Source organism: Aedes albopictus, chromosome 3 (genome assembly GCF_035046485.1).
Source record: "Aedes albopictus strain Foshan chromosome 3, AalbF5, whole genome shotgun sequence".
NCBI lineage: Eukaryota > Metazoa > Arthropoda > Insecta > Diptera > Culicidae > Aedes > Aedes albopictus.
Genome location: NC_085138.1, coordinates 63,906,101 through 63,933,279, shown reverse-complemented (window position 1 = coordinate 63,933,279; position 27,179 = coordinate 63,906,101). Strand labels below are relative to the sequence as shown.

At 39.4% G+C, this 27,179-nt stretch overlaps 1 protein-coding gene across 6 annotated transcripts in view; it reads right to left on the bottom strand.

The window, feature by feature from the left end:
• Nucleotides 1–27,179, bottom strand: part of LOC109622416 (A disintegrin and metalloproteinase with thrombospondin motifs 9) — a 692,060-nt gene that overhangs the window by 238,009 nt on the left and 426,872 nt on the right. For all 6 annotated transcript variants that reach the window (XM_029871581.2, XM_029871589.2, XM_029871593.2 and 3 more), the window contains exon 5: nt 2,727–2,870. In XM_029871581.2, the coding sequence (XP_029727441.2) occupies nt 2,727–2,870 (144 nt within the window). The remainder of the gene's footprint in view (nt 1–2,726; nt 2,871–27,179) is intronic.

Genomic DNA, 27,179 nt, shown 5'->3' with positions numbered 1-27,179 from the left:
GCAAGGTGCAAACATAAATTCGATCATTATTGTTCGGTGCTTAGATAGACGGGAATTAGACATAAACCCTACCAGCGTTGCCATAATTAGCTTGAATGGTAATTTCTCGGGATAATTTGATCGATCCGAGTGAATAATTATGTAATTCGATCCTCTGCATCGCCACCAGCACCGCCACTCCGAATTCGTGTTTCTAGATTTTTGTTTGTTTTTCTTCGCGATGATCACTTTCCTTCCACGGTCAGGGTCAGATCGTGCACTCAATCTCCTTCGTCGCGTCGGTCGTTGCGCTTATACGACGACGACGACGACGCATCGAGGAGGAGAGGTGCTAAGAGTGGATCAATGCGCGCTCGTCGCTACCTCGTCCATCGTCTATGAGATCGTCGTCGACACGGTCGCGACGTCGTTGGGTGGAATTTCGATGAATCTATGTTTGGTATGAGCTGCAAGCTCATTCAAATCCAAGTTTGATGGCAATAGATCTTGGTCGGGTAAGTGATGACGACAGCGACGACTCCGGCGGTGGTTGTAATTACTCTGGCAAACGGTTTTAATGATGAGGTTAATTGCATGTTGGCAACGACAGTAGAGTTACGATTTGAGACAGCGATAGAGTGCGGTGCGTTGTTGGACGGGTGATGAATTCTAAATTTGGGAGACTTAAATGATTTGTACCAGATATGTAGAGGAGCGTTTGGATCGTATATGGGTGGCCTACAAGCTGGTGTTTACCATCAGATATAGTGCTACCTAGTTGTCAATCGAAACACGTTGGAAAACAAAACTAATCTGGATCGGTGAATCCGCGTTTGCACTGGTTTTGTTTAGAGTTTGAAAAATCTGTGCATTTCGTGTTTAGTAGCTTAACAAAGATGTTAAATCAGTCATTGAAAATGAAAATGCGCAAATCAGTAGAGAAAAACCTGCCGTTGGCGCAGAAAGCTTTCATTCCGTTACCAATGATAATGGTCTGCAGCTTGGGATAAAGCACTACTGCAATGGACGATGCAAACAGTAATGCCAAATTCACACGTAAAAATATCCGAATACATAGGGTATGTGTGCCATCAGTAATCTCATATATTCATCCTATTGGAAAAAAGCGGTTACGGCACCGATTGACTCCGTTCTTTATGTTTTCGTGGGGGCTCACTTCTAACAAAAAATACAAATACATATGTTAATAAGGGAACCAATACTCTATTAGGGTCAACAGTTTATTTAAGTTTTTCTGTGAAACAGTGACTAAAACAAAGCAGGCGATATTAGGTATTGCTTAGCGGTTACTCGCTTGATTGAAGAGGAGTGCCAACGAATGACGAACGAGAAAAATGCCGAAGGAATGTTTGTGGATCGGAGCGATATGCATAAGTTTAATGCAGCTGTCAATGGTGTCAATTGCGGTACAAAACTACTTCATTGTCTGCCATATGCAGTAACTAGGAAGAAAATCTGTAAACATCACTATCTTAAGGCAACCAGGTGGAAGGAGCATTTTGCTGATTTGTTAAATGGTAATAACACGAGAGTGGAGAATATTGAAAGCTTCCAGTATCTTGGTCGCCCAATGGCGATCGATGGTGACACCAAGATTGGCATTCCAGAAGATGCTTGAGTTATTGTTATCTTGTTTCTAACAGAATCGCAAATTTATCATGACATTACGCAACACACAAATCACCTGAAATTCTAAATTGACCCAACATTTGCATGACTAATCCATATCAGGCATGCGGAGTTTCACATTTGCATTCGTTTGCATATCGCACATCTTCCGCCAAATGCAGTGATCTTGGAAAGAGTGCTGAAAATTTGGGCCATAAATTCTAAATTAGCGAATCCAAATTAGAGCAGTGTTCCTTGCACAATCACATTCGCCGAGCTGCTGTGTCGATAGGCAGCAGGTTCATCTGGATCGGATCGTTTGTTGTTTTCATCACTTGGAAGTACAAATCCATGATGAAAGATTTATGTTTCTCTGACTAATTCTTTAGCATAGCAACGCAAAGCAAACTGGAAATTAGGGGTTGTGTGCTAGTAGTGGACCCTGCGCCTATAGTGGACCCCCTTCAGGAAAACTCAAATATAAATGCCCAAATCAACTGTTTCCAGGCAACTTCCACCGGGGGAACATCAATTACATTGCTACACAGCAGTTCCTGGCAAACAAATGACCCAGTGGCCGCAACAATCGGTTATTTTAACTATTTAATGAATGTAAACACTCAAAAGGATCCACTATACGCACACTCAGGGAGGGTCCACTATAGGCACCGTCGGCGGCGTGACAGCTTACATGGAAATCAAATGGGGGGTCCACTATAGGCTCCAAGATATTTGTAAATAATCCTATAATGGACCCCGGTGGTGTCCATTATAGGCAACATCGATGCGTATTTTCAAATGCGTATTCCACTGGAATAATATATTATTGTTGTATGTTTGACGGTCTTAACATAAAGAGGGGACGTGGAACTTGTTAAAAAAAATCTACTTTGGAACAATCCACTGCCTTAACATAGCTAAAAAGCCGCAGCAGTAAATTTCGATGGCTTAGGGGGTCCACTACTAGTACCCAAACCCTAACTCGAAAATCGCTGATTCAAGGTTGATTTACGGAATTGGTTTATTTACGTTTATGTTAACGTGTATCAGTCGCTGGTAGCAGCGACATGGTTCGAAGTGCAAAGATTTTCACAACTTTATTTTCAAACGCTACTCACCATTCCCTCGCAGAGCGAAACGGCCACGTCGGACTTGTCGTCGCCGACTACCAGGCCCTTGTAGAAACACCGCTGCAGCTCGTCGTGATCCATGTGGTCTTCCGGTCGCCGGAGGGTTTCGTTGGGCGATATGATGTGCGTCACCTGGGAAAAGAGCGAATGAAAGAGACGAATTAATATTGCTTTGTCGGCTTGATAGGGGCCTGCCCATAAACTACGTAGACTCTTACGGGGGGAGGGGGAGTTCTGGTTGAAGTCTACACTGAGAGTTTTTCTTAGAATTTCTTCAGGAGTTTGTCTTACGATTCCATCCAGGGGTGGCTCTCAGTTTTCCTTGCGGGAGTTTTCGGCGTTCCTTCCAGGATTTCTGAGCGTTGTTCTGGGGTTTGCTGCAGGAATTTTTCACGATATTTCTTCAGGAGTGCCTCCCGGGATTTGTTCCAGAGGTTTTCCGGTTTTGCCCCCAGAGTTTCTCTGTGGATTTCTTCCGGAGGTTTTAGCAAAATTCTCTCAAAGTTCAATTGGGAATTTCTTTTAGCAGGGTTAGCTGGATTATCCACGAATGATTTACAGCAGTTTCTCCAGAAATTCGTGCAGAAGTTTTTCTATGAGATTCTCACAAAAAAATCCGGAATTTCTCTTGAAGTTCCTTGCTAAGAAGCTAAGGTTTCTCCGAGAGTCTCTCTCAATGGTTTCCAGAGTTCCTCCCGGAATTCTTCTAATTTTCCCACCCGAGGTTACTCCAGAATTTTGTTTTTTCAAGTGTCCCAGTTATTCTCAGAATTTCTTCCGCTGTTTTCTCGTTAGTTCTCCAATAGTTATGTTGGAGCTCATCGTGAAATCCCACCTGAATTCCTTCCGATATTTCTCCGGGAATTTCTTACGAAGAATTTCGTAGGCTATTTCAGGAGGTATTCCAAGAAAACCTGCTGGAAAATTCCAGCAAGAGCTCTGAGAGTAACTAGAAGTAAAAACTTAAAACACACACGTAACACAAGGAATCTCAGAACAATGTTTTGGTAAGGATTCTTAGAAGAACACTGGGAACCCAGGAGAAATCTCAAGATAACACAGTAAGAAATCTTGGCGACAACTACTGGTTACAGCCTGGGAAAACCTCTGAAAGAGATCGGGGAAAGATCTCTCAAGGTAGAAATCCCGAAAGGAATTATAAACGAAACTACAGGAAAAAGTCCGTAAGGAATCACGTAAGAGAGGAGGGGGGGGGGGGAACTACCGCAGAAAAGTCGTGGAAGGTTTTGAGAAAATACTGGGAGGAGTTTCAGTAGGACTCCCAGGAATAAGTCCTGTAAAAATTCCTCGAAAATCTCTGTGAGAAATCATGGAAAGAGCTCCTGGAAAGGATTATGGAAAATAATGCCAGAGGAATCCCGTTAAATATACTTAGAGAAGTATCAGCAGAAAAACACCATGGTTGAAATCTCCCTAAACAAATTATGAGAAAAATCGCATATGAATTAATTGGAGAAAACGCATGTGAATCTTGTGAGAAACGGGAACAACATCTCAGGAAGAAATTCAGCAAGGCCCCTGTTAAAAATTCCAGGCGAAATCTGTATTTAGGAATCATGCCGGTAAAATGCAGGTAACAATGCGAAAGAACTTCTTAGAGTAATTAAAGGAGGAGTACTAAGGAAACTGCCATAAAAAATATGGAAGAAATCTAAAAAAATCACCAAATGTCTTAAGCTATTCCAAGATGAACTAATCCTGTGTTAAAAATCTTGTTAATTAAGATAAAAAAGTATCTTGACGGAATTTCAGAAGAAATCCTTCTGGAAATCTTTTCGGATAAATTTCGTACCCTTTATTCTGCGTCTACCTGAAATTTGCAGCAAAAACATCTGCTTGATTTGAGAGCTCTTTTCTTATTCTTCTAGCACGATACATATTCGTGCTCCGGATGATAAACCTGCATTTTTTTGTGCACAAGCTTCCACTAAGAACATTCACCATCACATGGAAATGTTGATTGATTTAGCTTTATTATAGAGCCTTTCAGCCCTTGGCTGGTTCGTCTCTATTGTGGAAATGTTCTGCACTCAGGCAAGAGGATTTCTCCGAAGATTTCTCTAGGATGGCCTCCAGGAATACCTAAAGAGATTCTCCAGACATCCCAGCTGGGATTTCTTGAAACATATCTTCAAGAATTCCTCCAGGAGTTTCTCCTGAAAATCACTTGAAGTTCCTCACGTGAGTCGTCCAGTGATTTCTACAAGGATACTTTCCGATATGGCTCTCGAAAATCCTCCTGTGGCTCGTTCAGAGATTTCTCCAAGGATTCCTCCGGGATCAATCTTAACATTTCTGCAAGGAAATTCTTGCTGGCAGTTCTCCAACAGTTCCTGCTGTAATTCATTAACAGATTTCTTCAGATTTTAGGAACTACTGCTGGAATTGCTATAGGACTGCTCTACCCATAATCGCATAGTTGACGTAAGCGCCACTGTTGTTTTCACCACACTTTTGAAATTTTAACAATGATTAATGAAAAGTTTATGATTTTTTTCACGTTGATATCTAGCTAGTGATTTGATCTTGTACTCTATTGAATAAAACTAGACACAATTCTGCACATTTGATAGATATTAGCTTGTGAGTGCTGACATTGTCAATGGTGGTTACGTCAACTATGCGATTATGGGCAGTAGCTACTGGGATTCCACAAGACATTTCTAGCAAGAATCCTCCAGGATTTTTCAGAAGTATCCATGCAGTACCTGCTGGAAATCCTCTAGAAATTCCTGGAGGGTTCTGGAGATATTCCTGCTAAAAATATTCGAGTAATCTTGGCAAGAATTGTAGCAGGAATTCCTGAAAGAATCTCTGCCGATATAACTGGAATACACAAAGAGCAACGGCAACTAGAGAAATCCTTGATTAGGAATGGGTGAGATTTCTATAAGATTTTTGTATGATCCATAACGCTCGGCCCTACTCCCTCCTCTCCCAAAAGCATTGCGTAATTTGTGGATGGAGCCTTAGTGATTTCTTCAAGGTTTCCTCTAGAAATTCTTCTTGGAATACCTCTAAAATTTTTTGCTGGAGTTCTTGCATGAACTCTTGGTAGAATTTCTCCAAGCATTCTTAATGAGATTTCTCAAGTATTTCCTGATGGCATTTCTGCAGTTTTTCTCTTAGGAGTCCTCTTAAAATACATTTTCTAGGACTCTATGACATTTCTCAGAATTCCATTACTCCGAATGACATTACCTCCAATGACCCATTACCCCGAATATTTTTTCTAAGATTCATTATATATTGCCTATTTCCATAAATAAATGGAAGTCATGCCGCTCATTCCAGGATGAACTAGCTTGTTTGATAAAACTTCATTCTGCTTTTTATAGAACTAAACACTTAGTGGAAAATAAACGCTAGTTTTTGCTGTGAGAATATCTGACCAAATCAAGCTCTTGCCACCTTTTGTAAAAGTTTTTGACCAAAATAGTTAAAAAAAACAGCCAATAGTCAAAGAAAAAAACAACAATCTTTTAAAAAATTGGTTTCGGATCATATGACCGAAAAAATGAACTTATGTGGGCGACTCACTTTTCCATATAACTGTATACTTTGAAAGAAAGGCCTAAGATTAAAATAAGGGAAAATCTCTGATCAACGCCAACAAATTCGTTAAATTAATGACTAGAAAGAATAGCATATGTTTGAAAGAAAACTACATATTTCTTGATTACATTAGCTGTTAGAATGCCAAAAAGTTCTTTAGTAGTAAGGCCAGAAAGAGCAACATATGCTCGTAGAAGGAAAATCTTTGTTGAAAATGTGGTTAACCACTCGGTGCACCGTTAATTACCCAGAGCGGGTATACAGATAGGCTTGTAGATACATCATTCGGGGTAATGTCCTAAAGCCCTTCTAATTTATTGCTTGTGACTGTATGGGTGGCTCATAGGGCCTTAACTTTTCGGAGCGCCACAATGCGCCACTGATTACTCAATCTTCCCTAAGGTTGCTCGCAGCCCGACCGGTTCCACGGGGAGATAGGGATAGGAGTGGCTGGAAGAGGCTAATGAGCGCAAAGGAGTTTGTAGGGCATTAGTACTCTTGTTCAGTATATGCCCCTATGTTCATCCTATTCCAAAAACAGACGATTAAAGCACCGATAGTTTCCCTTATTTTTATTACCATGAATGCTCACTCGAAACAAAAAATAAATAAAAATAAAACAAAACAAATAGCACTTATGAGCCTTTTGTTGGATAGAATGAAAATAGGAGCACTTTGCTTAAGATTGGTTCCGGTCCCCTACGTATTACCCAGGAAAGTTGAACAATGAGCTTTTGAGGTGTAAATTTTGGAAGACTTTGTAATGATAATATGTGACGCGTAGTTAGTAGCGAACGATATATTGTGAAAAAAAATACTCGTATTTTTGAACAAAAAAACAAACAAACCGTATGGATGAAAAGAGTATTTACTACAAGTTTCAAGGAATTAGCGGTCGCAAGTGGTGAATTAGTAATAGTAATAGGACTGCCGATATACTCCTGGCTATTTCAATAGGTTAGGACAGAGATACGTTTTGTAACTATCTTGGAAAACCATCCCGTATTTGTTCCGAAATGTGTCTGAGGATTTCTCCCAGATTATTTCTATGATTCCTTCTTTAAAATCTTGATGCATTCTTCTCCTAATTCATCCTTGCATTCCTAGAGGTTTATTGGAGTTTCATTCCGCAATTTTCCAGAAGTTTCTCTCAAAATTCCATCCAGGAATTTTCCCGGATTTGCTCCCAGAATTTCTCGTGGGATTATCCAGTTTTAAAGTTTATCCTAGAATTTCTTCAAGAGTTTTTCGCAGGTTTTCTTCAGAAGTGCTTCCTGAAAAATATTCCAGAGTTTCTCGAGGGAGTTCTTCCAGACTTCAGAGATTCTTACTTAATTTTCCCACAGCTCTGCCGCAGTTCTTCCAGGGATATCTCCCAAAGAATTATTATGGATTTCTTTAGGAGTTTCTCGTAAAATATTTCTCACAGTTCCTCATGAGATTTCTTTGAATGGTTTTCAGTTTTCGTCCCGGAATTCTCCTAATATTACCACCAGAGAGTACTCTAGTTTTTTCTAGGATCAGTTTTTTCGGGATCCCTTCCGAAGTTTTCCTCTTTATTTCTCCAAAACCCAAGTAACACAACTTGTTATAATAATGTATATAATACATGCTTCATGCTTGTTTTGTTCTCACTATGGAAAACTTATTTTCGTACACTTACATCACCGAAAAAGCGCAAAAAATGGCGGCTTATAAAACATCTTCATGATGTTACAAAAAATGTTTTTCAATACATTCTTATAACATAACATTAAATATCGAATATGTTCTCAGCAACATCGTAAGAACTTAGTTCCCAAGTAGCACAACTTGTTATAATAATGTATATAATACATGCTTCATACAAACGAGTATGTTTTGTTCTCACTATGGAAAACTTATTTTCGTACACTTATATCACCGAAAAAGCGCAAAAAATGGCGGCTTATAAAACATCTTCATGATGTTACAAAAGATGTTTTTCAATACATTCTTATAACATAACATTAAATATCGAATATGTTCTCAGCAACATCGTAAGAACTTAGTTGCTGGTAGCAGAAACATCGCGATTTATCAAATGTACACTGCAAATAATTGTGACTCCTATTATGTGATATTTAGTCATGGCTGAAAATAATGTTCAAGCCTTACATTTCATTTGTAATTTACCATCTCGATGTTCGGTCACTATGACTTAATTTCATGTGCCATTTAAAATTTATAGTGAAATAAGCACATTCACCTTTCATGCATTCATTCGCTTTCCATCAGATAGATAACAAGAAGGGAGGTTTTGGTCATCTCTCTGGTTTTTGTGAGATTTTTCAACAAATTTTCAGACATGCAACATGGTGGCTACTTGACACAGCACCGTCTGGAAGTTTTGAAATTCTACTTTTAATCATTGTACAAAAGATGTGCTAGTATTCGTTATATATAAATAAGGAAATTAAATCACTTCATTGAATGTTTGAACTGCCTCAGATAAATATTTTTTTGATGCGAATCTGTACATGATCAAACGGCTATATATACAAATATTAGTGTGAAACATTTTAGCAGGCACTGTAATAAATCAGTCCGGATAGGAAAGAATCCAGAATATAAGAATTACGTTTTAATAACATCGGGTGTACATCACAACAATATGTTTGTCGAATACTACTTGAATCGAATGAAATACATTGAAATAACTCATAATAACCTTTTTGCAACATCTTTTTCCAAACAGCATACAACGATGTGATTGTTGTTTTTGAATACCTGTTTTGAACATAGGTATAACAATAACAAAGTTTTAGTGCAATTTCTTACTCCAATCTAAATACACTAAGGTCTTTTTTTACACGTTTTTTTTACACGGTTTTTTTTACACGGCTTTTTTTACACGGTTTCGCGAATTAACACGGTTTTTTTTTACACGGATTTGCGAATTAACACGGTTTTTTCAACTTTCTCGCGCTCAGTGTCTAGAAGGGAACTCTTACTAAAAGGAAGAAAGGGGATTTATGGGAAAGGGTTGCAAGGGAGTTGAAAAGTGGTATGAGGTGGAGGCGGATGATGATGTAAGAGGTCTGCAGGGAAGGGATGTGTGGAGGGGGGGGGGGGGTCTGCTTGTTGAAGGGGGGGGTTAATATATGGGGGGCTAGGAGGGGTTAAATGGCGGTTTTCCTAAAGATGATTTCTGGAGTATAGTTTAGCGTCCTACAGGTCCATGGAGCATAGTTCTGAAGAGAAGTAATTTTCAAGGATATTCTAGGGCATCCTAGAACTTCCGCGAATAAAGGTCTTAAGATCTACAAGCGTAATCGATGGATTGTAGTCACATTACTGATACGGTGCAACATCCTACAGGTCCTTAGAGCATAGTTCTGTAGAGACGTAGTTTTCAAAGATATTCTAAGATCTCCAATAACTTCCGAGAGTACAGGCCTAAAAATCTACGAGCGGAATCAATTAATTGTTGCTATATTATTGATGCGGTATAACATCTTACAGGTCCATGGAGCATAGTTCTGAAGAGAAGTAATTTTCAAGGATATTCTAGTGCATTCAAGAACTTCCGCGAGTAGTGGCCCTAAGATCTACAGCGTAATCGATGGACTGTTGTTACATTACTGATACGGTGTAACATCCTACATGTCCATGGAGCATAGTTCTGAAGAGATGTTGTTTTCAAGGATATTCTAGGACATCCAATAACTTACGCGAATAAAGGCCTTAAGATCTACAAGCGTAATGGATGGATTGTAGTCACATTACTGATACGATGCAACATCCTACAGGGCCTTAGAGCATAGTTCTGTAGAGACGTAGTTTTCAAAGATATTCTACGACCTCCAAGAACTTCCGAGAGTTCAGGCATGAAAATCTAAGAGCGTAATCAATTAATTGTTGCTATATTATTGATGCGGTATAACATCTTACAGGTCCATGGAGCATAGTTCTGAAGAGAAGTAATTTTCAAGGATATTCTAGTGCATCCAAGAACTTCCGCGAGTAGTGGCCTTAAGATCTACGGCGTAATCGATGGATTGTTGTTACATTACTGATACGGTGCAACATCCTACTGTCCATGGAGCATAGCTCTGAAGAGATGTTGTTTTCAAGGATATTCTAGGGCATCCAATAACTTACGCGAATAAAGGCCTTAAGATCTACAAGCGTAATGGATAGATTGTAGTCACATTACTGATACGGTGCAACATCCTACAGGTCCTTAGAGCATAGATCTGTAGAGACGTAGTTTTCAAAGATATTCTAAGATCTCCAATAACTTTCGAGAGTACAGGCCTGAAAATCTACGAGCGTAATCAATTAATTGTTGCTATATTATTGATGCGGAATAACATCCTACAGGTCCATGGAGCATAGTTCTGAAGAGAAGTAATTTTCAATGATATTCTAGGGTATCCAAGAGCTTCCGCGAGTGGTGGCCTTAAGATCTACGGCGTAATCGATGGATTGTTGTTACATTACTGATACGGTGTAACATCCTAAATGTCCATGGAGCATAGTTCTGAAGATATGTTGTTTTCAAGGATATTCTAGGCCAACAAGTGCCATTCAACTTTACTGATACGGTGTAACATCATAGGCCCATGGAGCATAGTTCTAAAGAGAAGTAATTTTCAATGATATTCTAGGGCATCCACGAACTTCCTGAAGCATGGTTCTATAGAGAAGTTATTTTCAAAGATTTTATAGGTAATTCAAGATCTTTCGCGAGTAAAGGTCTTAAGATCAATAAGCATAATCAATGGACTTTTGTTGCATTACTGATGCGGTGCAACGTCCTAGAGGCCCATAGAAGACAGTTCAAAAGACACGGACACGTTTAATGCTTCCAGTGAAGTGTTTGCTCTTTGAAGGAAGCACGACACTAGACAACGGACTAGCATGCAACGCCCAGTGGTACAGCCAAAAACTTTTCCTGAGAGCTGCGGTGGGAATCGAACCCGCGCTCCTTATCACGATGCGACTAAAGGCTTGGTGACCTTAGCCGCACGACCACGAAGCAACAGTTCTGTAGAGTCTTGATTTTTAAGAATGCTTTGGGTCTTTCAAGTACTCTTGCGTATATAGACCTTAACAAACAACTATTGTTGGTAACATCACGCTTGTGATGTATATAATAAACGTTATTTTTCAATCACGGATTATCACTACACGATTTGCAGGCATTGGGATTAAAATTTTAAACATTTGCATTATGGTAAACAATTGGACCGCAATTCCAGATGTAGTATTGTAACAATTCATTTGGAGATTTCTTATGCGGGAAACGTTATTTTCGGGCAAGTGATTTTTTCGGGCGAAAGAAATTCGAGCGTTTATTATTCAGTTATTTGGAATTCGGACGAATGGCATTCGAGTTTTGTTTCCAAAGCATCTCACTTTTGGAGTATAATGAGGTACTTATTGAGTATGTATAAAACTAACTTATCAGTCAGCAACATTTATGTTTCGTAGTGACCAAACCCAAATAGAAATTACCCAATCATCTATCTTTTCAATTCTTTACCAATGCGAGATAAGTACAAAGTTGACCAAAGTTCATAGCTATCGCAGTCGCAGTTGACAACCAGTAAACCTCAAGGATGTTGCACCGCATCAGTAATGAAACAACAATTCATTGATTACGCTTAGAGATCCTATAGATTATTTCACGGAAGTTCTTGGGAAACATAGAAAATCTTTGGAAATTAGTTCGTTACACAACAATTCTCCATGGACTTGTAGGATGTTGCACAGCATCAACAATATAATAAAAATCCATATATTGCTCTTGAAGATCTTAAGGCCTCTACTCGCGGAAGTTCTTGGAGGACTTAAATTATCTTTGGAGATTTGTTCTCTTCAGCTCAATGTTCCATGGTCTTGTATGATCTTGCACCGTATAAGTAGTGTAACAACAATCCATTGTGCTTTTACTCATGGAAGTTCTTGGAGTACCTAGAAGATGATGGCAATTATTTCTCAACAGAACTATGCTCCCTGGACCTTTAGCACGCTATACTATATCAGTAATGTGACAACAAACCATTGATAACGCTTGTAGATCTTCAGGTCTATACTCGCGGAAGTTCTTGGGAACTTCCATTGATTGCGCTTATAAATCTTAAGGCCTTTACTTGCGGAAGTTCTTGAAGGTCCTTGATCATCTGTGGAAATTATTTCTCTACAGAAATATGCTTCCTGGGCCTGTATGGCGCTACACTGTATTAGTAATGTGACAACAAACCATTGGTAACGCGTGTAGATATTCAGGTCTTTACTCATGGAAGTTCTTGGAGGTCCTAGATTATCTTTGGAAATTATTTCTCTACAGAACTATGCTCCCTGGACCTGTAGGACGCTACACTATATCAGTAATGTTGCAACAAATCATTGATAACGTTTGTAGATCTTATGGCCACTACTCGCGGAAGTTCTTGGAGGACCTAGATCACTTTTGGAAATTATTTCTCTAAAGAACTACTCCCTGGACCTGTAGGATGCTATACTTTTCAGTAATGAGACAATAAACCATTGATAACGCTTGTAGATATTGAGGTCTTTACTCAAGGAAGTTCTTGGAAGACCTAGAACATCTGTGGAAATTAGTTCCTTACAGAAAAATGGTTCATGGACCTGTAGCATGTAACAACGTTTTAAAAATGTAACAACCATCCATTGATTACGCTTGTAGATCTTAAGGCCTTTACTCGCAGAAGTTCTTGGAGCTCCTAGATCATCTTTGTAAATTATTTCTCTACAGAACTATGCTCCCTGGACCTGTAGGACGCTACACTATATCAGTAATGTGGCAACACACCATTAATAACGTTTGTAGATCTTAAGGCCTTTACTTGCGGAAGTTCTTGGAGGTCCTAGATCATCTTTGGAAATTATTTCTCTACAGAACTAGGCTCCCTGGACCCGTCGGACGCTACACTGTATCAGTAATGTGACAATAAACCATTGATAACGCTTGTCGATATTCAGGTCTTTAAACATGGAAATTCTTGGAGGACCTAGAACATCTGTGGACCTGCAGGATGTTGAACAGTATCAGTGATGTTACAACAATCAATCGATTACGCTCGTAGATATTAAAGCCTTCACTCGCGAAAGTTCCTGGGTGTCCTGGAACATCTTTCTCTACACCACCTTGCTCCGTGGACCTGTAACACCCCAAAATATCCGTTGCGATCTTCCTTGGTAATAATATGCACTCTGCTCCCCATAACACATCCCTTGTCCCCTTCCCCACTAACCCCTAGATTCAACCCTTACTACTACCCCCCCCCCCTCTTTCCTTATCAACTCTCTAAAACAAACCTCGAATGTCTGGAAGTGAGGACATTTCAAATATTTTCAGATTTCCCTCAGTTTTTTTTTACACGGATTCGCGAATTAGCACGGTATTTTTTACACGGTTTCTCAAATTAACACGGTTTTTTTTTACACGGTTTCGCGAATTAACACGGTTTTTTTTACACGGTTTCGCGAATTAACACGGTTTTTTTACACGGTTTTTTTTTACACGGGACGCATCCCCCGTGTAAAAAAAGACCTTAGTGTATTTTGATTTTTAAAGTATCGCGGAGTCAAAATTAGTGTTTTTAAGTGAGATTTAGCTGTCACGTAAGTACCCGAAGTGATTTTTAGATAACATATAAGGCTTGACACTGAGGTGAAGTTCAATGGTGACTTTCCTCTACTGACCCATTAGGACTAAAGCGACTTCCGCAATCGCCAAGAATTGTAGAGAATATTCTTATACCCATTAAGCAAATTTGGTGCCTGGATGACAACGAAATATTAACTCCAGGCAATCAACAATCGCAAAGCTTTGAATATTAGGGTTGGATTAAATGGAAAGCTTCAAGTGCAAATGATTTTTCATAAAAAAAATGTTCAAATGAGTGAAGCGATATAGCGAATTGATGAACTTATACACCAACGTATTTGATACGTAAACTTAACGTATTCTTAACATACTTCAGCCCAAAGTTTATAACTATGTACTGTTGATGTTTTTTTTATATCATCTTGAACTGAAGGAAGACAATGATACAAAACCCTAGTGCAATTAACGTTCAACTTACGTTACTCTAACTTGTTGTTGAGTTGATAAGATTTTTCAGTGACTTGTTATTGCCAAACATAGTTAAAACATGATTTCAACATAGGATGTGTTCAGATTCGATTTCTACAACATCTTTTTCAAATTTAACTTTCAAAGATGTTTTCTGTGTTACTTGGGAAATAATTCTCGAAGTTCCTCGCGATATTCCACCAGGATTCTGGCAAGAACTTCGAGAGCAACAGCTAGAAAAATCCCAAAACAAACACCCAACGAAACTGTGGGACATTGGACTGTGGTTAGGAAGTTTCCGAAAAATACTGGAAGTAATGTTGGAACATTATGGCATGTATGTACGCTTTAGCAGTACGTGTTTGATGGTGCGTGTACCAATTATGGCACTACCTTAGGAAAACTATTTGTACAAAAATAACGAGAAGACCAATGAATGTCATCAATATGTTTAAGTATAGCCTAGTTTCCATACCTTACAGGAAAATATAGAAACAGAGCCAAAACTACTTTTAGTATTTATTACAGCGTGTGCCAATGATAGGAACCATGTACCAGTTATGGTTACATTTTTTAACTTCGGTTCGTTTTCGCACTATTTGCATGCATTTCTTATGGGGTTAGCCATAACTGGTACACTATGGAGAAAAACGGTGCAAGGAAGACGAAATTTTAAGGCAATGATTTATTTCTACCAGAATTTGAGCAAAATGTGGAGTTTATATGTATGCAACCATCCATTGTGAACGTGATCTGCTGTTCACACATTTTCTCTTGTTGATTTACATCGCTAAAGGCTCATCAACAAATCTTACTTACAACACTTACCCTAGATACCTTAGTTGCGAAGAGAGTGCGCTGGTGGGAATCTAACCCACGAGTTCTAACTCGCTAGACGGACGCTTCTATCATCCAAGCTACGAAGTTTAAGTCTCAATTTGTTCATCCGATTTGTATCTCTGTTGTGAATATGCATCCCCACTTGGCTTGGCTAGCCTTTCAGTAGGACGACTCCAGAGGCACATTTAGGAAATTTGTGCTATCCATTGGTTAGTTTAAGTAATTTCCAGAAATTTAATGAACGTAATACCGGGCCTAAAATTCTAAGAAAACCTTCAGAAGGATTATGGAGAGAAATCCCGGAAAGAATAACTGGGAAAAGCTCGGAAAACATTTGAAAAAATCGTTAGACTTCCTGGAAGAAACTCTGAGAGACATCCCGGGAGCAACACTGGAAGGTATCTTCTAGGAGAAGATCTGAAAGAATCTTCGAGCGATATCCTAGGTGAAACTTCAATATCCTGCGAGAGCCTTTAGGTATTTTCCCGGGAGAAACCCCTGTAGAAATCACAGGAGAAGCTCTAAACAAAAGCTTACGATAACCTCTTGAAAAAATAACTGAAGGAACTCTGGAAGAAATCCCGTGAGCAACATCGAGAAAAATCTCTCAATAAAATCACAGGAGAAACTCCTGCAGAAATCTTGTAAAAAACTTCTGAAGGAACTGTGGGAATAAGTCTGGTAGATATCCCAAGATTAATTACTGTAGCAACTTTGGGAGAAAATTCTCGAAAATTTTTGAGAGCAATCGCGGAAAGAACTCCGGGAGAAATCCTGGGATGAACGTCGGATGGAATATTGGAAAATAATTCAAAAGGAGTCCCAGGTTAAACTCTAAAATGAATCCGCGACAACATCAGAGGAACACCCACGGCGATGTTTCTGTAGGATTTTTAGGATAAGCCTTGAAAAAATCCTCGAAAATTTCTTGAACAAAACGTACGAGGAACTTTGGAAGAAATCTTGCGAGTTATATCTCTGAAAGAAATCCTCAGTGATCCCTGAGAAATATTCCAGGCGAAGTCGTTCCGAATTCAGAAATCCTGTAAGATTATCATAAAGAAATCCAGGAAAATGGCTGGATTCTTGGCAAAATATCGATAAAAACCCAAAAGAACTTCTAAAAGGACTTTGAGGAGGAATACTAAGAAAAATACGGAGAATCCCAAAAGGTATATTTAAAAGAATTTCTGAAGAAATTCTTTTCAAGGATATATTACATAAAATTCAACTCCCAGCTACAACTTATGGGCAGGGATGGAAACACTCACTTGCAAAGATTTACACTCACTTGCTATTTTGTCAGCTAAGAATCATGCAATCAAGAAATGATGTATGGACGACTTTTGCCTTGTGATTTTGTCTAAAAGTTTACCGAAAAGAGTAGGAGTCGCACACGAATCCCAAAGTTGTCACAGAGCTGTGAAAGCGACTCTCCACGAGGTGAGTGTAATTTACATTCACCTCGTGGAGAGTTGCCTTCGAAGCTCCCTCAAGACTTCGGTATGCGTGTGCGACCCTTACTCCATTCGGCAAAGTTTTAGACAAAACCACAAGGCAAAAGTCGTCCATACGTCGTTTCTTGATTGCACGCTTCTGAGCTGAGAAAACTGCAAGTGAGTGTAACTCTTTGCAAGTGAGTGTTCCCATCCTTGCTTATGGGAACAATCAGCTTGTAGAAAATATCGGCTTAATTTAGGAGCTGTCCTCTTATTCCTCTAGTATGGTTGTCAAGATTTTTTCTGGATTTAACTTGCTTTCCGAATAATCATGCGTAGAAATCTGCAATTTCTACTACATCACAATTCTGAGGCATGAGAATAAGGGGAAGGAATTGATACTGCCGTCTCTCGTCCCATTACACACAAAGAAATGCACTGTAACTGACCAAGCTCACGCGAATGTTGGTTGTAGAGGAGAGTATTGTTGCGTCACAAATTTGCTTTGATTAGAGGTTTGCCGAATGTTAGGCTCAAGATTGATACTCACCATTAAGGTTCGGCACAGGTTTGGTTTATTGCTTGCTTAGCTGTTGCCAATAAAGGGAAACAACTAAATGTGGTTACAGCGATGAATGTTCAGAAGAAATCCGAACAAACACGTAGAAGAAGGCAATACAAAATAGAAGGAAGAGAGCATGAGCATGAGCATGATTGACCGCCCGCGGTTGCTCCTCTGTTATTGCAAGGACAACTGCATTTACACAAAGAACCAACAGATGATGCTTGGGATTAGCTTTCTCTTCATTGTGTAAATGCTGGAATCCCAATACTTTTCAATAAGCAATACCAGCGCCGGCCGCGTCCGAATGCAGGTCAATTGAGGATAGGGAAGGAAGTGATGACGTGATTCTCGCTTAGGCCAATAACCGAGGAATTCTCTGCGTTACTACGAGAAATCATTAGGAGTTTGGACAGGGGAAATGGAGATGTGTTGAGGATTTTGTCGTGGTAAACGAGTGTAATGTTTTGATTCGCGATCTTTTGTGCCTCAAAACTCACCCTACATAAGTTATTCATTTGCAACTAAGGAGAACACAATGCTAAACACCGACGCATCTGTAGTTTGCGTTTCCGCGCGAGACAATGCTGAACGCGATCAATTCACAAGTACTAACAAAATAACACGTGATAAATAAATCAGAAAGATCTTACCGCATGGTTCGCCGTGTATCTTTTACCGACCCTCTCTTTTTCCAGAAATTCATGCAACCTTTATTTGAGTCACAACATTTATTCATTTGGACTAAAATATAACAAATGTCGACACCGAAGATGACGAACCATTCAAATTTTTGTGTTCATGCAAAAAATGAAAGGAAATTATTTATTATCAACTAAATGTGCATTTGGAGCTAGCGCCGACACATGAAGTGACGAACTTTTCAATATTTGTTAGATAAATACACAAAAAACCAGAGCTGCAGCATCTTCCACTAACTGGCCTCGAAATTACACTGAACTGCTACAACAATATACGGGTACGACGATGTGCACATTCAAATTGTCGACGACAACGCGCCCGATCCGAATGAAAAAAGCGGCACTTTCTTTGCCTCCAAAAACACACTAATGCGATGCAACGACGAACCAAGACGGACTCTCATGCAACCTTTACCATTGAGTCAAAACATTTATTCATTTTGACTGAAATATTACAAATGTCGACACCGAAGATGACAAACCATTAAAATTTTTGTGTATATGCAAAAAATGAAAGAAACATATTTATTATCAACTGAATGTGCATTGGGTACTAACGCCGACACATGACGTGACGAACTTTTCAATATTTGTTAGATAAATACACAAAAACCAGAGCAGAATTGTATAAATCCTTTAGCATTAATTATTATTATTATTATTATTATGATAAAATGGAAAGAGCTCACCAATAAACATCCTTCGAAGTATCCAGTGCGTATGTGCTACAGGATCTTCCACTAACTGGCCTCTTCTCCGACATTCAAATTGACGACGACGACGACGCAGCCGGTCCGAATAAAAAAAAGCGGCTTTTTCACTTTGCCTCAAAAATCACACTAAACCGCCCTCTACAAAGATGAGCACAGCCAAATCTGCGACGACGACGACGACGACGACGTGCACGCGGACGATCCGAATGAAAAAGCGGCCGGTACACTTTGCCTCCTGCCAAAATAGAAGGAAGAGAACGGCACAAAAACTGAACCCAAGACATTCTGTATGTGAAGCAGAAGCAATAGTCAATCGAGTATCAAGCAGTCTGATTATTCCCTAGTCTCTTTCACTAATGCAAATTTTCAATAATACAGGGGATAGACAAAATTTTCACCTTTCAAAAAATGTTCAACTAGCTGTAACTTTTCGAAAAGTGCATCAAATATTCTCAAATTTTTACTGTAAGTATGTATCAGTGGTCCAAATTTGAAAAAGATCGGGCCATTCTCCATAAAGTTATAAAGAGTCTTGAAAAAGGTAACATTATCCGATAGCCAACTTTGAGCTGTTATATCTCCAGTTTCAATGAACGAAATGCAATGAAATTTTGACCATTTATGAACTATATAATGAGCTATGAAAAACCTTTGACTTTAAGAATCTTTATAACTTCGTGGAGAATGGCCCGATCTTTTCCAAATTTGGACCACTGATGCACAACTAGTTGATGAACTTACAGTAATATTTGATGCTCTTTTCGAAAAGTTACAGCTATTTGAACATTTTTTGAAAAGTGAAAATTTTGCCTGTCCCGATCATTTTGTCTATTCCCTGTATGTATATTTCAGAGTATATATATTTTTTCTGGTTGCACTGCACCGTGTGCAACATTCCTCGCAATTAAAAAAAAACTTAATGTCAAGCGCACTTCCTCTTATTCACCCCAAAGCAAGCGCCAGTGTCGACCGCTAGACGACGATTCCCACATTCGATTGTTAAACCAACTCACACGTGGTGGCCGACTAACAAATGCCACCATCCAATATACAAATTGACCACAAACTGACCAGACCACACCATCCCCAATCACCCAACTTCCGTGCACCCGATCGTCTACACCATGGAATCAGAACCGCAATATCGTTCGTTCAGGAAACATACGATCATTTCTCCACGGGTGATGCTTTGTGGATCCTGCTGCATTTCTCCTGATGGTTAACAGCGCGAGCGGCACTTGCTGCGATGAGTGTTGCACTCGCGCGCTCTGGCCAGTCAGTTGTGGTCGGTCAGCGATTATTATTATTGCTCATCCACCACATGCCGATAATCTAATTACCCTTCCACTCTCTGGGTAAATTATTGGGCCACCACTTGAAGTGTGTGCGCAAGTGGCTGCACCAACCAACGAAGGTCCGATCTGCTCGAAGCGGTGCTGCGGTGGCCACTCACAGATTACGCTGATTGTTATTGAGGCAGTGCAGAATCAAGTGCTGGTGGAGTGTTGTGAGATTGTGTTCAATTGATGGCTGGAAACATTGTTGCTGGGTCAAGATGGGTTATTAAGGTAAAATATTGAAGACTACTTAGTATGATGGAGGTACCAGAACACAGAAACGTTCAATGCTGGGTCATGACTGTCATGAGGTTTATATTCGTCGTTAGTTTTTTTTTTTTTTGGTAATTTCGAAAAGAAGTGGTATTACAGAATTGCACGACCCTGTTTCAATAAGTTCACCTCGTGCAACAAAATTGCAAATGATACCCTAAGCTCAAACACTCCATTTCGCGATTTGCAATCTAAACACAGGTAACGACACCGAACGATTTCCACGAGCCAGAACCGCAGGCATCTTTTTCTTCTGTATGCTATTAATATGAGCGTGAAAACGATACCCCCCGAAGCAAACTGCAGCACAGCGCGCAAGTGAGCATCAATTTTAACTGCAAACCCGCGTGATAATAATCATATACCCGTGAGGGCAATTACACACTTTTACAATAATATGCTCTTCATCTTTTTCACTCCTCTTGGGCGACTCCGACTTCGACTGGGCTAGCTGTAACGCCGCAGCGAAATGGATTCACCTCCGAGCGAGCGCATGTGGTATAGAAACAGCAGAAGACCAGACTCAGACGGCCTTAGGACTTGCACCACCACTCTAGTGAGGCATTTCCTGCGAAGACGACGACGATGACGACGTGTGTTCAGTAGGACATTCCTCTGACTGGACGCAACGGGGAATTACATACATACCTACTGACTGTGAAACTGACTTGCGGGGCCGTCTGGACCAATCGTCATAAATTGGCACCCACTAATTGGAAAATTATGAGCCACGTGTGCAACCAATAACGCCTGCACGGCTTCTACTAGGTTTGCCATCTGTCTTTCCGGGTGGATTTCCGTCACTGGAGGATAGTGTTATGCTCCATTGAGAAACGCGCATTTTCAATGACTGAAAAGTAACTTTCTCTAGAAATGTGTACAAATCGAAGGACATACGAATGTTCTTTTTTACATAATGGACAAAATGAACAATCGGAGACATATTTTAGGAATTCTCCAAGAATTCCAATTGGAATTCTCCATGAATTCGGATTTCACTTGGAATTCTCCAAGAGTTCCAATCGGAATTCTCCAAGAATTTCACTCGGAATTTAAAAAAAAATCCGCTCGGAATTCTACAAGAATTCTACTCGGAATTCTGCAAGAATTCCACTCGGAATTCTACAAGAATTCCACTCGGAATTCTATAGGAATTCCACTCGGAATTCTACAGGAATTCCACTCGGAATTCTACAAGAATTCCACTCGGATTTCTACAAGAATTCCACTCGGAATTCTACAAGAATTCCACTCGGAATTCTACAAGAATTCCACTCGGAATTCTACAAGAATTCCACTCGGAATTCTACAAGAATTCCACTTGGAATTCTACAAGAATTCCACTTGGAATTCTACAAGAATTCCACTTGGAATTCTACAAGAATTCCACTTGGAATTCTACAAGAATTCCACTTGGAATTCTACAAGAATTCCACTCGGAATTCTACAAGAATTCCACTCGGAATTCTACAAGAATTCCACTCGGAATTCTACAAGAATTCCACTCGGAATTCTACAAGAATTCCACTCGGAATTCTACAAGAATTCCACTCGGAATTCTACAAGAATTCCACTCGGAATTCTACAAGAATTCCACTCGGAATTCTACAAGAATTCCACTCGGAATTCTACAAGAATTCCACTCGGAATTCTACAAGAATTCCACTCGGAATTCTACAAGAATTCCACTCGGAATTCTACAAGAATTCCACTCGGAATTCTACAAGAATTCCACTCGGAATTCTACAAGAATTCCACTCGGAATTCTACAAGAATCTCGGAATTCTACAAGAATTCCACTCGGAATTCTACAAGAATTCCACTCGGAATTCTACAAGAATTCCACTCGGAATTCTACAAGAATTCCACTCGGAATTCTACAAGAATTCCACTCGGAATTCTACAAGAATTCCACTCGGAATTCTACAAGAATTCCACTCGGAACTCTTCAAGAATTCTTCTCGAAATTCTACAAGAATTCCTCTCGAAATTCTACAAGAATTCTTATCGAAATTCTACAAAAATTCCTCTCTGAATTCTCCAAGAGTTCTATTCGCGTTTATTTCGGAATCTTCCATGAATTTCCACCCGGAATTCTCTAATAATTTCGCTCGGAATCCAAGTGGAATTCTTGTAGAATTTAAAGTGAGATTCTTGTCAAATATCAAGTGGAATTCTTGCAAAACTCCAAGTGGAATTCTTGTAGAATTCTAAGTGGAATTCTTGTAGAATTCCAAGTGGAATTCTTGTAGAATTCCAAGTGGAATTCTTGTAGAATTCCAAGTGGAATTCTTGTAGAATTCCAAGTGGAATTCTTGTAGAATTCCAAGTGGAATTCTTGTAGAATTCCAAGTGGAATTCTTGTAGAATTCCAAGTGGAATTCTTGAAAAATTCCAAGTGGAATTCATGTAGAATTCCAAGTGGAATTCTTGTAGAATTCCAAGTGGAATTCTTGTAGAATTCCAAGTGGAATTCTTGTAGAATTCCAAGTGGAATTCTAGTAGAATTCCAAGTGGAATTCTTGTAGAATTCCAAGTGGAATTCTTGTAGAATTCCAAGTGGAATTCTTGTAGAATTCCAGGTGGAATTCTTGTAGAATTCCAGGTGGAATTCTTGTAGAATTCCAGGTGGAATTCTTGTAGAATTCCAGGTGGAATTCTTGTAGAATTCCAGGTGGAATTCTTGTAGAATTCCAGGTGGAATTCTTGTAGAATTCCAGGTGGAATTCTTGTAGAATTCCAGGTGGAATTCTTGTAGAATTCCAGGTGGAATTCTTGTAGAATTCCAGGTGGAATTCTTGTAGAATTCCAGGTGGAATTCTTGTAGAATTCCAGGTGGAATTCTTGTAGAATTCCAGGTGGAATTCTTGTAGAATTCCAGGTGGAATTCTTGTAGAATTCCAGGTGGAATTCTTGTAGAATTCCAGGTGGAATTCTTGTAGAATTCCAGGTGGAATTCTTGTAGAATTCCAGGTGGAATTCTTGTAGAATTCCAGGTGGAATTCTTGTAGAATTCCAGGTGGAATTCTTGTAGAATTCCAGGTGGAATTCTTGTAGAATTCCAGGTGGAATTCTTGTAGAATTCCAGGTGGAATTCTTGTAGAATTCCAGGTGGAATTCTTGTAGAATTCCAGGTGGAATTCTTGTAGAATTCCAGGTGGAATTCTTGTAGAATTCCAGGTGGAATTCTTGTAGAATTCCAGGTGGAATTCTTGTAGAATTCCAGGTGGAATTCTTGTAGAATTCCAGGTGGAATTCTTGTAGAATTCCAGGTGGAATTCTTGTAGAATTCCAGGTGGAATTCTTGTAGAATTCCAGGTGGAATTCTTGTAGAATTCCAGGTGGAATTCTTGTAGAATTCCAGGTGGAATTCTTGTAGAATTCCAGGTGGAATTCTTGTAGAATTCCAGGTGGAATTCTTGTAGAATTCCAGGTGGAATTCTTGTAGAATTCCAGGTGGAATTCTTGTAGAATTCCAGGTGGAATTCTTGTAGAATTCCAGGTGGAATTCTTGTAGAATTCCAGGTGGAATTCTTGTAGAATTCCAGGTGGAATTCTTGTAGAATTCCAGGTGGAATTCTTGTAGAATTCCATGTGGAATTCTTGTAGAATTCCAAGTGGAATTCTTGTAGAATTCCAGGTGGAATTCTTGTAGAATTCCAGGTGGAATTCTTGTAGAATTCCAGGTGGAATTCTTGTAGAATTCCAGGTGGAATTCTTGTAGAATTCCAGGTGGAATTCTTGTAGAATTCCAGGTGGAATTCTTGTAGAATTCCAGGTGGAATTCTTGTAGAATTCCAGGTGGAATTCTTGTAGAATTCCAGGTGGAATTCTTGTAGAATTCCAGGTGGAATTCTTGTAGAATTCCAGGTGGAATTCTTGTAGAATTCCAGGTGGAATTCTTGTAGAATTCCAGGTGGAATCCTTGTAGAATTCCAGGTGGAATTCTTGTAGAATTCCAGGTGGAATTCTTAAAGAATTCCAGGTGGAATTCTTGTAGAATTCCAGGTGGAATTCTTGTAGAATTCCAGGTGGAATTCTTGTAGAATTCCAGGTGGAATTCTTGTTGAATTCCAGGTGGAATTCTTGTGGAATTCCAGGTGGAATTCTTATAGAATTCCAGGTGGAATTCTTGTAGAATTCCAAGCGGAATTCTTGTAGAATTCCAAGCGGAATTCTTGTTGAATTCCAAGCGGAATTCTTGTAGAATTCCAAGCGGAATTCTTGTAGAATTCCAAGCGGAATTCTTGTAGAATTCCAAGCGGAATTCTTGTAGAATTCCAAGCGGAATTCTTGTAGAATTCCAGGTGGAATTCTTGTAGAATTCCAGGTGGAATTCTTGAAGAATTCCAGGTGGAATTCTTGAAGAATTCCAGGTGGAATTCTTGAAGAATTCCAGGTGGAATTCTTGAAGAATTCCAGGTGGAATTCTTGTAGAATTCCAGGTGGAATTCTTGTAGAATTCCAGGTGGAATTCTTGTAGAATTCCAGGTGAAATTCTTGTAGAATCCCAGGTGGAATTCTTGTACAATCCCAGGTGGAATTCTTGTAGAATTCCAGGTGGAATTCTTGTAGAACTCCAGGTGGAATTCTTGTAGAATTCCAAGCGGAATTCTTGTAGAATTCCAAGCGGAATTCTTGTAGAATTCCAAGCGGAATTCTTGTAGAATTCCAAGCGGAATTCTTGTAGAATTCCAAGCGGATTTCTTGTAGAATTCCAAGCGGAATTCTTGTAGAATTCCAAGCGGAATTCTTGTAGAATTCCAAGCGGAATTCTTGTAGAATTCCAAGTGGAATTGTATTAGAATTCCAGGTGGAATTCTTGTAGAATTCCAGGTGGAATTCTTGAAGAATTCCAGGTGGAATTCTTGAAGAATTCCAGGTGGAATTCTTGAAGAATTCCAGGTGGAATTCTTGAAGAATTCCAGGTGGAATTCTTGTAGAATTCCAGGTGGAATTCTTGTAGAATTCCAGGTGGAATTCTTGTAGAATTCCAGGTGGAATTCTTGTAGAATTCCAGGTGGAATTTTTTTTGAATTCCAGGTGGAATTCTTGTGGAATTCCAGGTGGAATTCTTATAGAATTCCAGGTGGAATTCTTGTAGAATTCCAAGCGGAATTCTTGTAGAATTCCAAGCGGAATTCTTGTAGAATTCCAAGCGGAATTCTTGTAGAATTCCAAGCGGAATTCTTGTAGAATTCCAAGCGGAATTCTTGTAGAATTCCAAGCGGAATTCTTGTAGAATTCCAAGCGGAATTCTTGTAGAATTCCAAGTGGAATTCTTGTAGAATTCCAAGTGGAATTCTTGTAGAATTCCAAGTGGAATTCTTGTAGAATTCCAAGTGGAATTCTTGTAGAATTCCAAGCGGAATTCTTGTAGAATTCCAAGCGGAATTCTTGTAGAATTCCAAGCGGAATTCTTGTAGAATTCCAAGCGGAATTCTTGTAGAATTCCAAGCGGAATTCTTGTAGAATTCCAAGCGGAATTCTTGTAGAATTCCAAGCGGAATTCTTGTAGAATTCCAAGCGGAATTCTTGTAGAATTCCAAGCGGAATTCTTGTAGAATTCCAAGCGGAATTCTTGTAGAATTCCAAGTGGAATTCTATTAGAATTCCAGGTGGAATTCTTGTAGAATTCCAGGTGGAATTCTTGTAGAATTCCAGGTGGAATTCTTGTAGAATTCCAGGTGGAATTCTTGAAGAATTCCAGGTGGAATTCTTGAAGAATTCCAGGTGGAATTCTTGAAGAATTCCAGGTGGAATTCTTGTAGAATTCCAGGTGGAATTCTTGTAGAATTCCAGGTGAAATTCTTGTAGAATCCCAGGTGGAATTCTTGTACAATCCCAGGTGGAATTCTTGTAGAATTTCAGGTGGAATTCTTGTAGAATTCCAGGTGGAATTCTTGTAGAATTCCAGTTGGAATTCTTGTAGAATTCCAGGTGGAATTCTTGTAGAATTCCAGGTGGAATTCTTGTAGAATTCCAGGTGGAATTCTTGTAGAATTCCAGGTGGAATTCTTGTAGAATTCCAGATGGAATTCTTGTAGAATTCCAGATGGAATTCTTGTAGAATTCCAGATGGAATTCTTGTAGATCTAGGTGGAAATCTTGTAGAATTCCGGGTGGAATTCTTGTAGAATTCCAAGTGGAATTCTCGTAGAATTCCAAGTGGAATTCTCGTAGAATTCCAAGTGGAATTCTCGTAGAATTCCAAGTGGAATTCTCGTAGAATTCCAAGTGGAATTCTCGTAGAATTCCAAGTGGAATTCTCGTAGAATTCCAAGTGGAATTCTCGTAGAATTCCAAGTGGAATTCTCGTAGAATTCCAAGTGGAATTCTCGTAGAATTCCAAGTGGAATTCTCGTAGAATTCCAAGTGGAATTCTCGTAGAATTCCAAGTGGAATTCTCGTAGAATTCCAAGTGGAATTCTCGTAGAATTCCAAGTGGAATTCTCGTAGAATTCCAAGTGGAATTATCGTAGAATTCCAAGTGGAATTCTCGTAGAATTCCAAGTGGAATTCTCGTAGAATTCCAAGTGGAATTCTCGTAGAATTCCAAGTGGAATTCTCGTAGAATTCCAAGTGGAATTCTCGTAGAATTCCAAGTGGAATTCTCGTAGAATTCCAAGTGGAATTCTCGTAGAATTCCAAGTGGAATTCTCGTAGAATTCCAAGTGGAATTCTCGTAGAATTCCAAGTGGAATTCTCGTAGAATTCCAAGTGGAATTCTCGTAGAATTCCAAGTGGAATTCTCGTAGAATTCCAAGTGGAATTCTCGTAGAATTCCAAGTGGAATTCTCGTAGAATTCCAAGTGGAATTCTCGTAGAATTCCAAGTGGAATTCTCGTAGAATTCCAAGTGGAATTCTCGTAGAATTCCAAGTGGAATTCTCGTAGAATTCCAAGTGGAATTCTCGTAGAATTCCAAGTGGA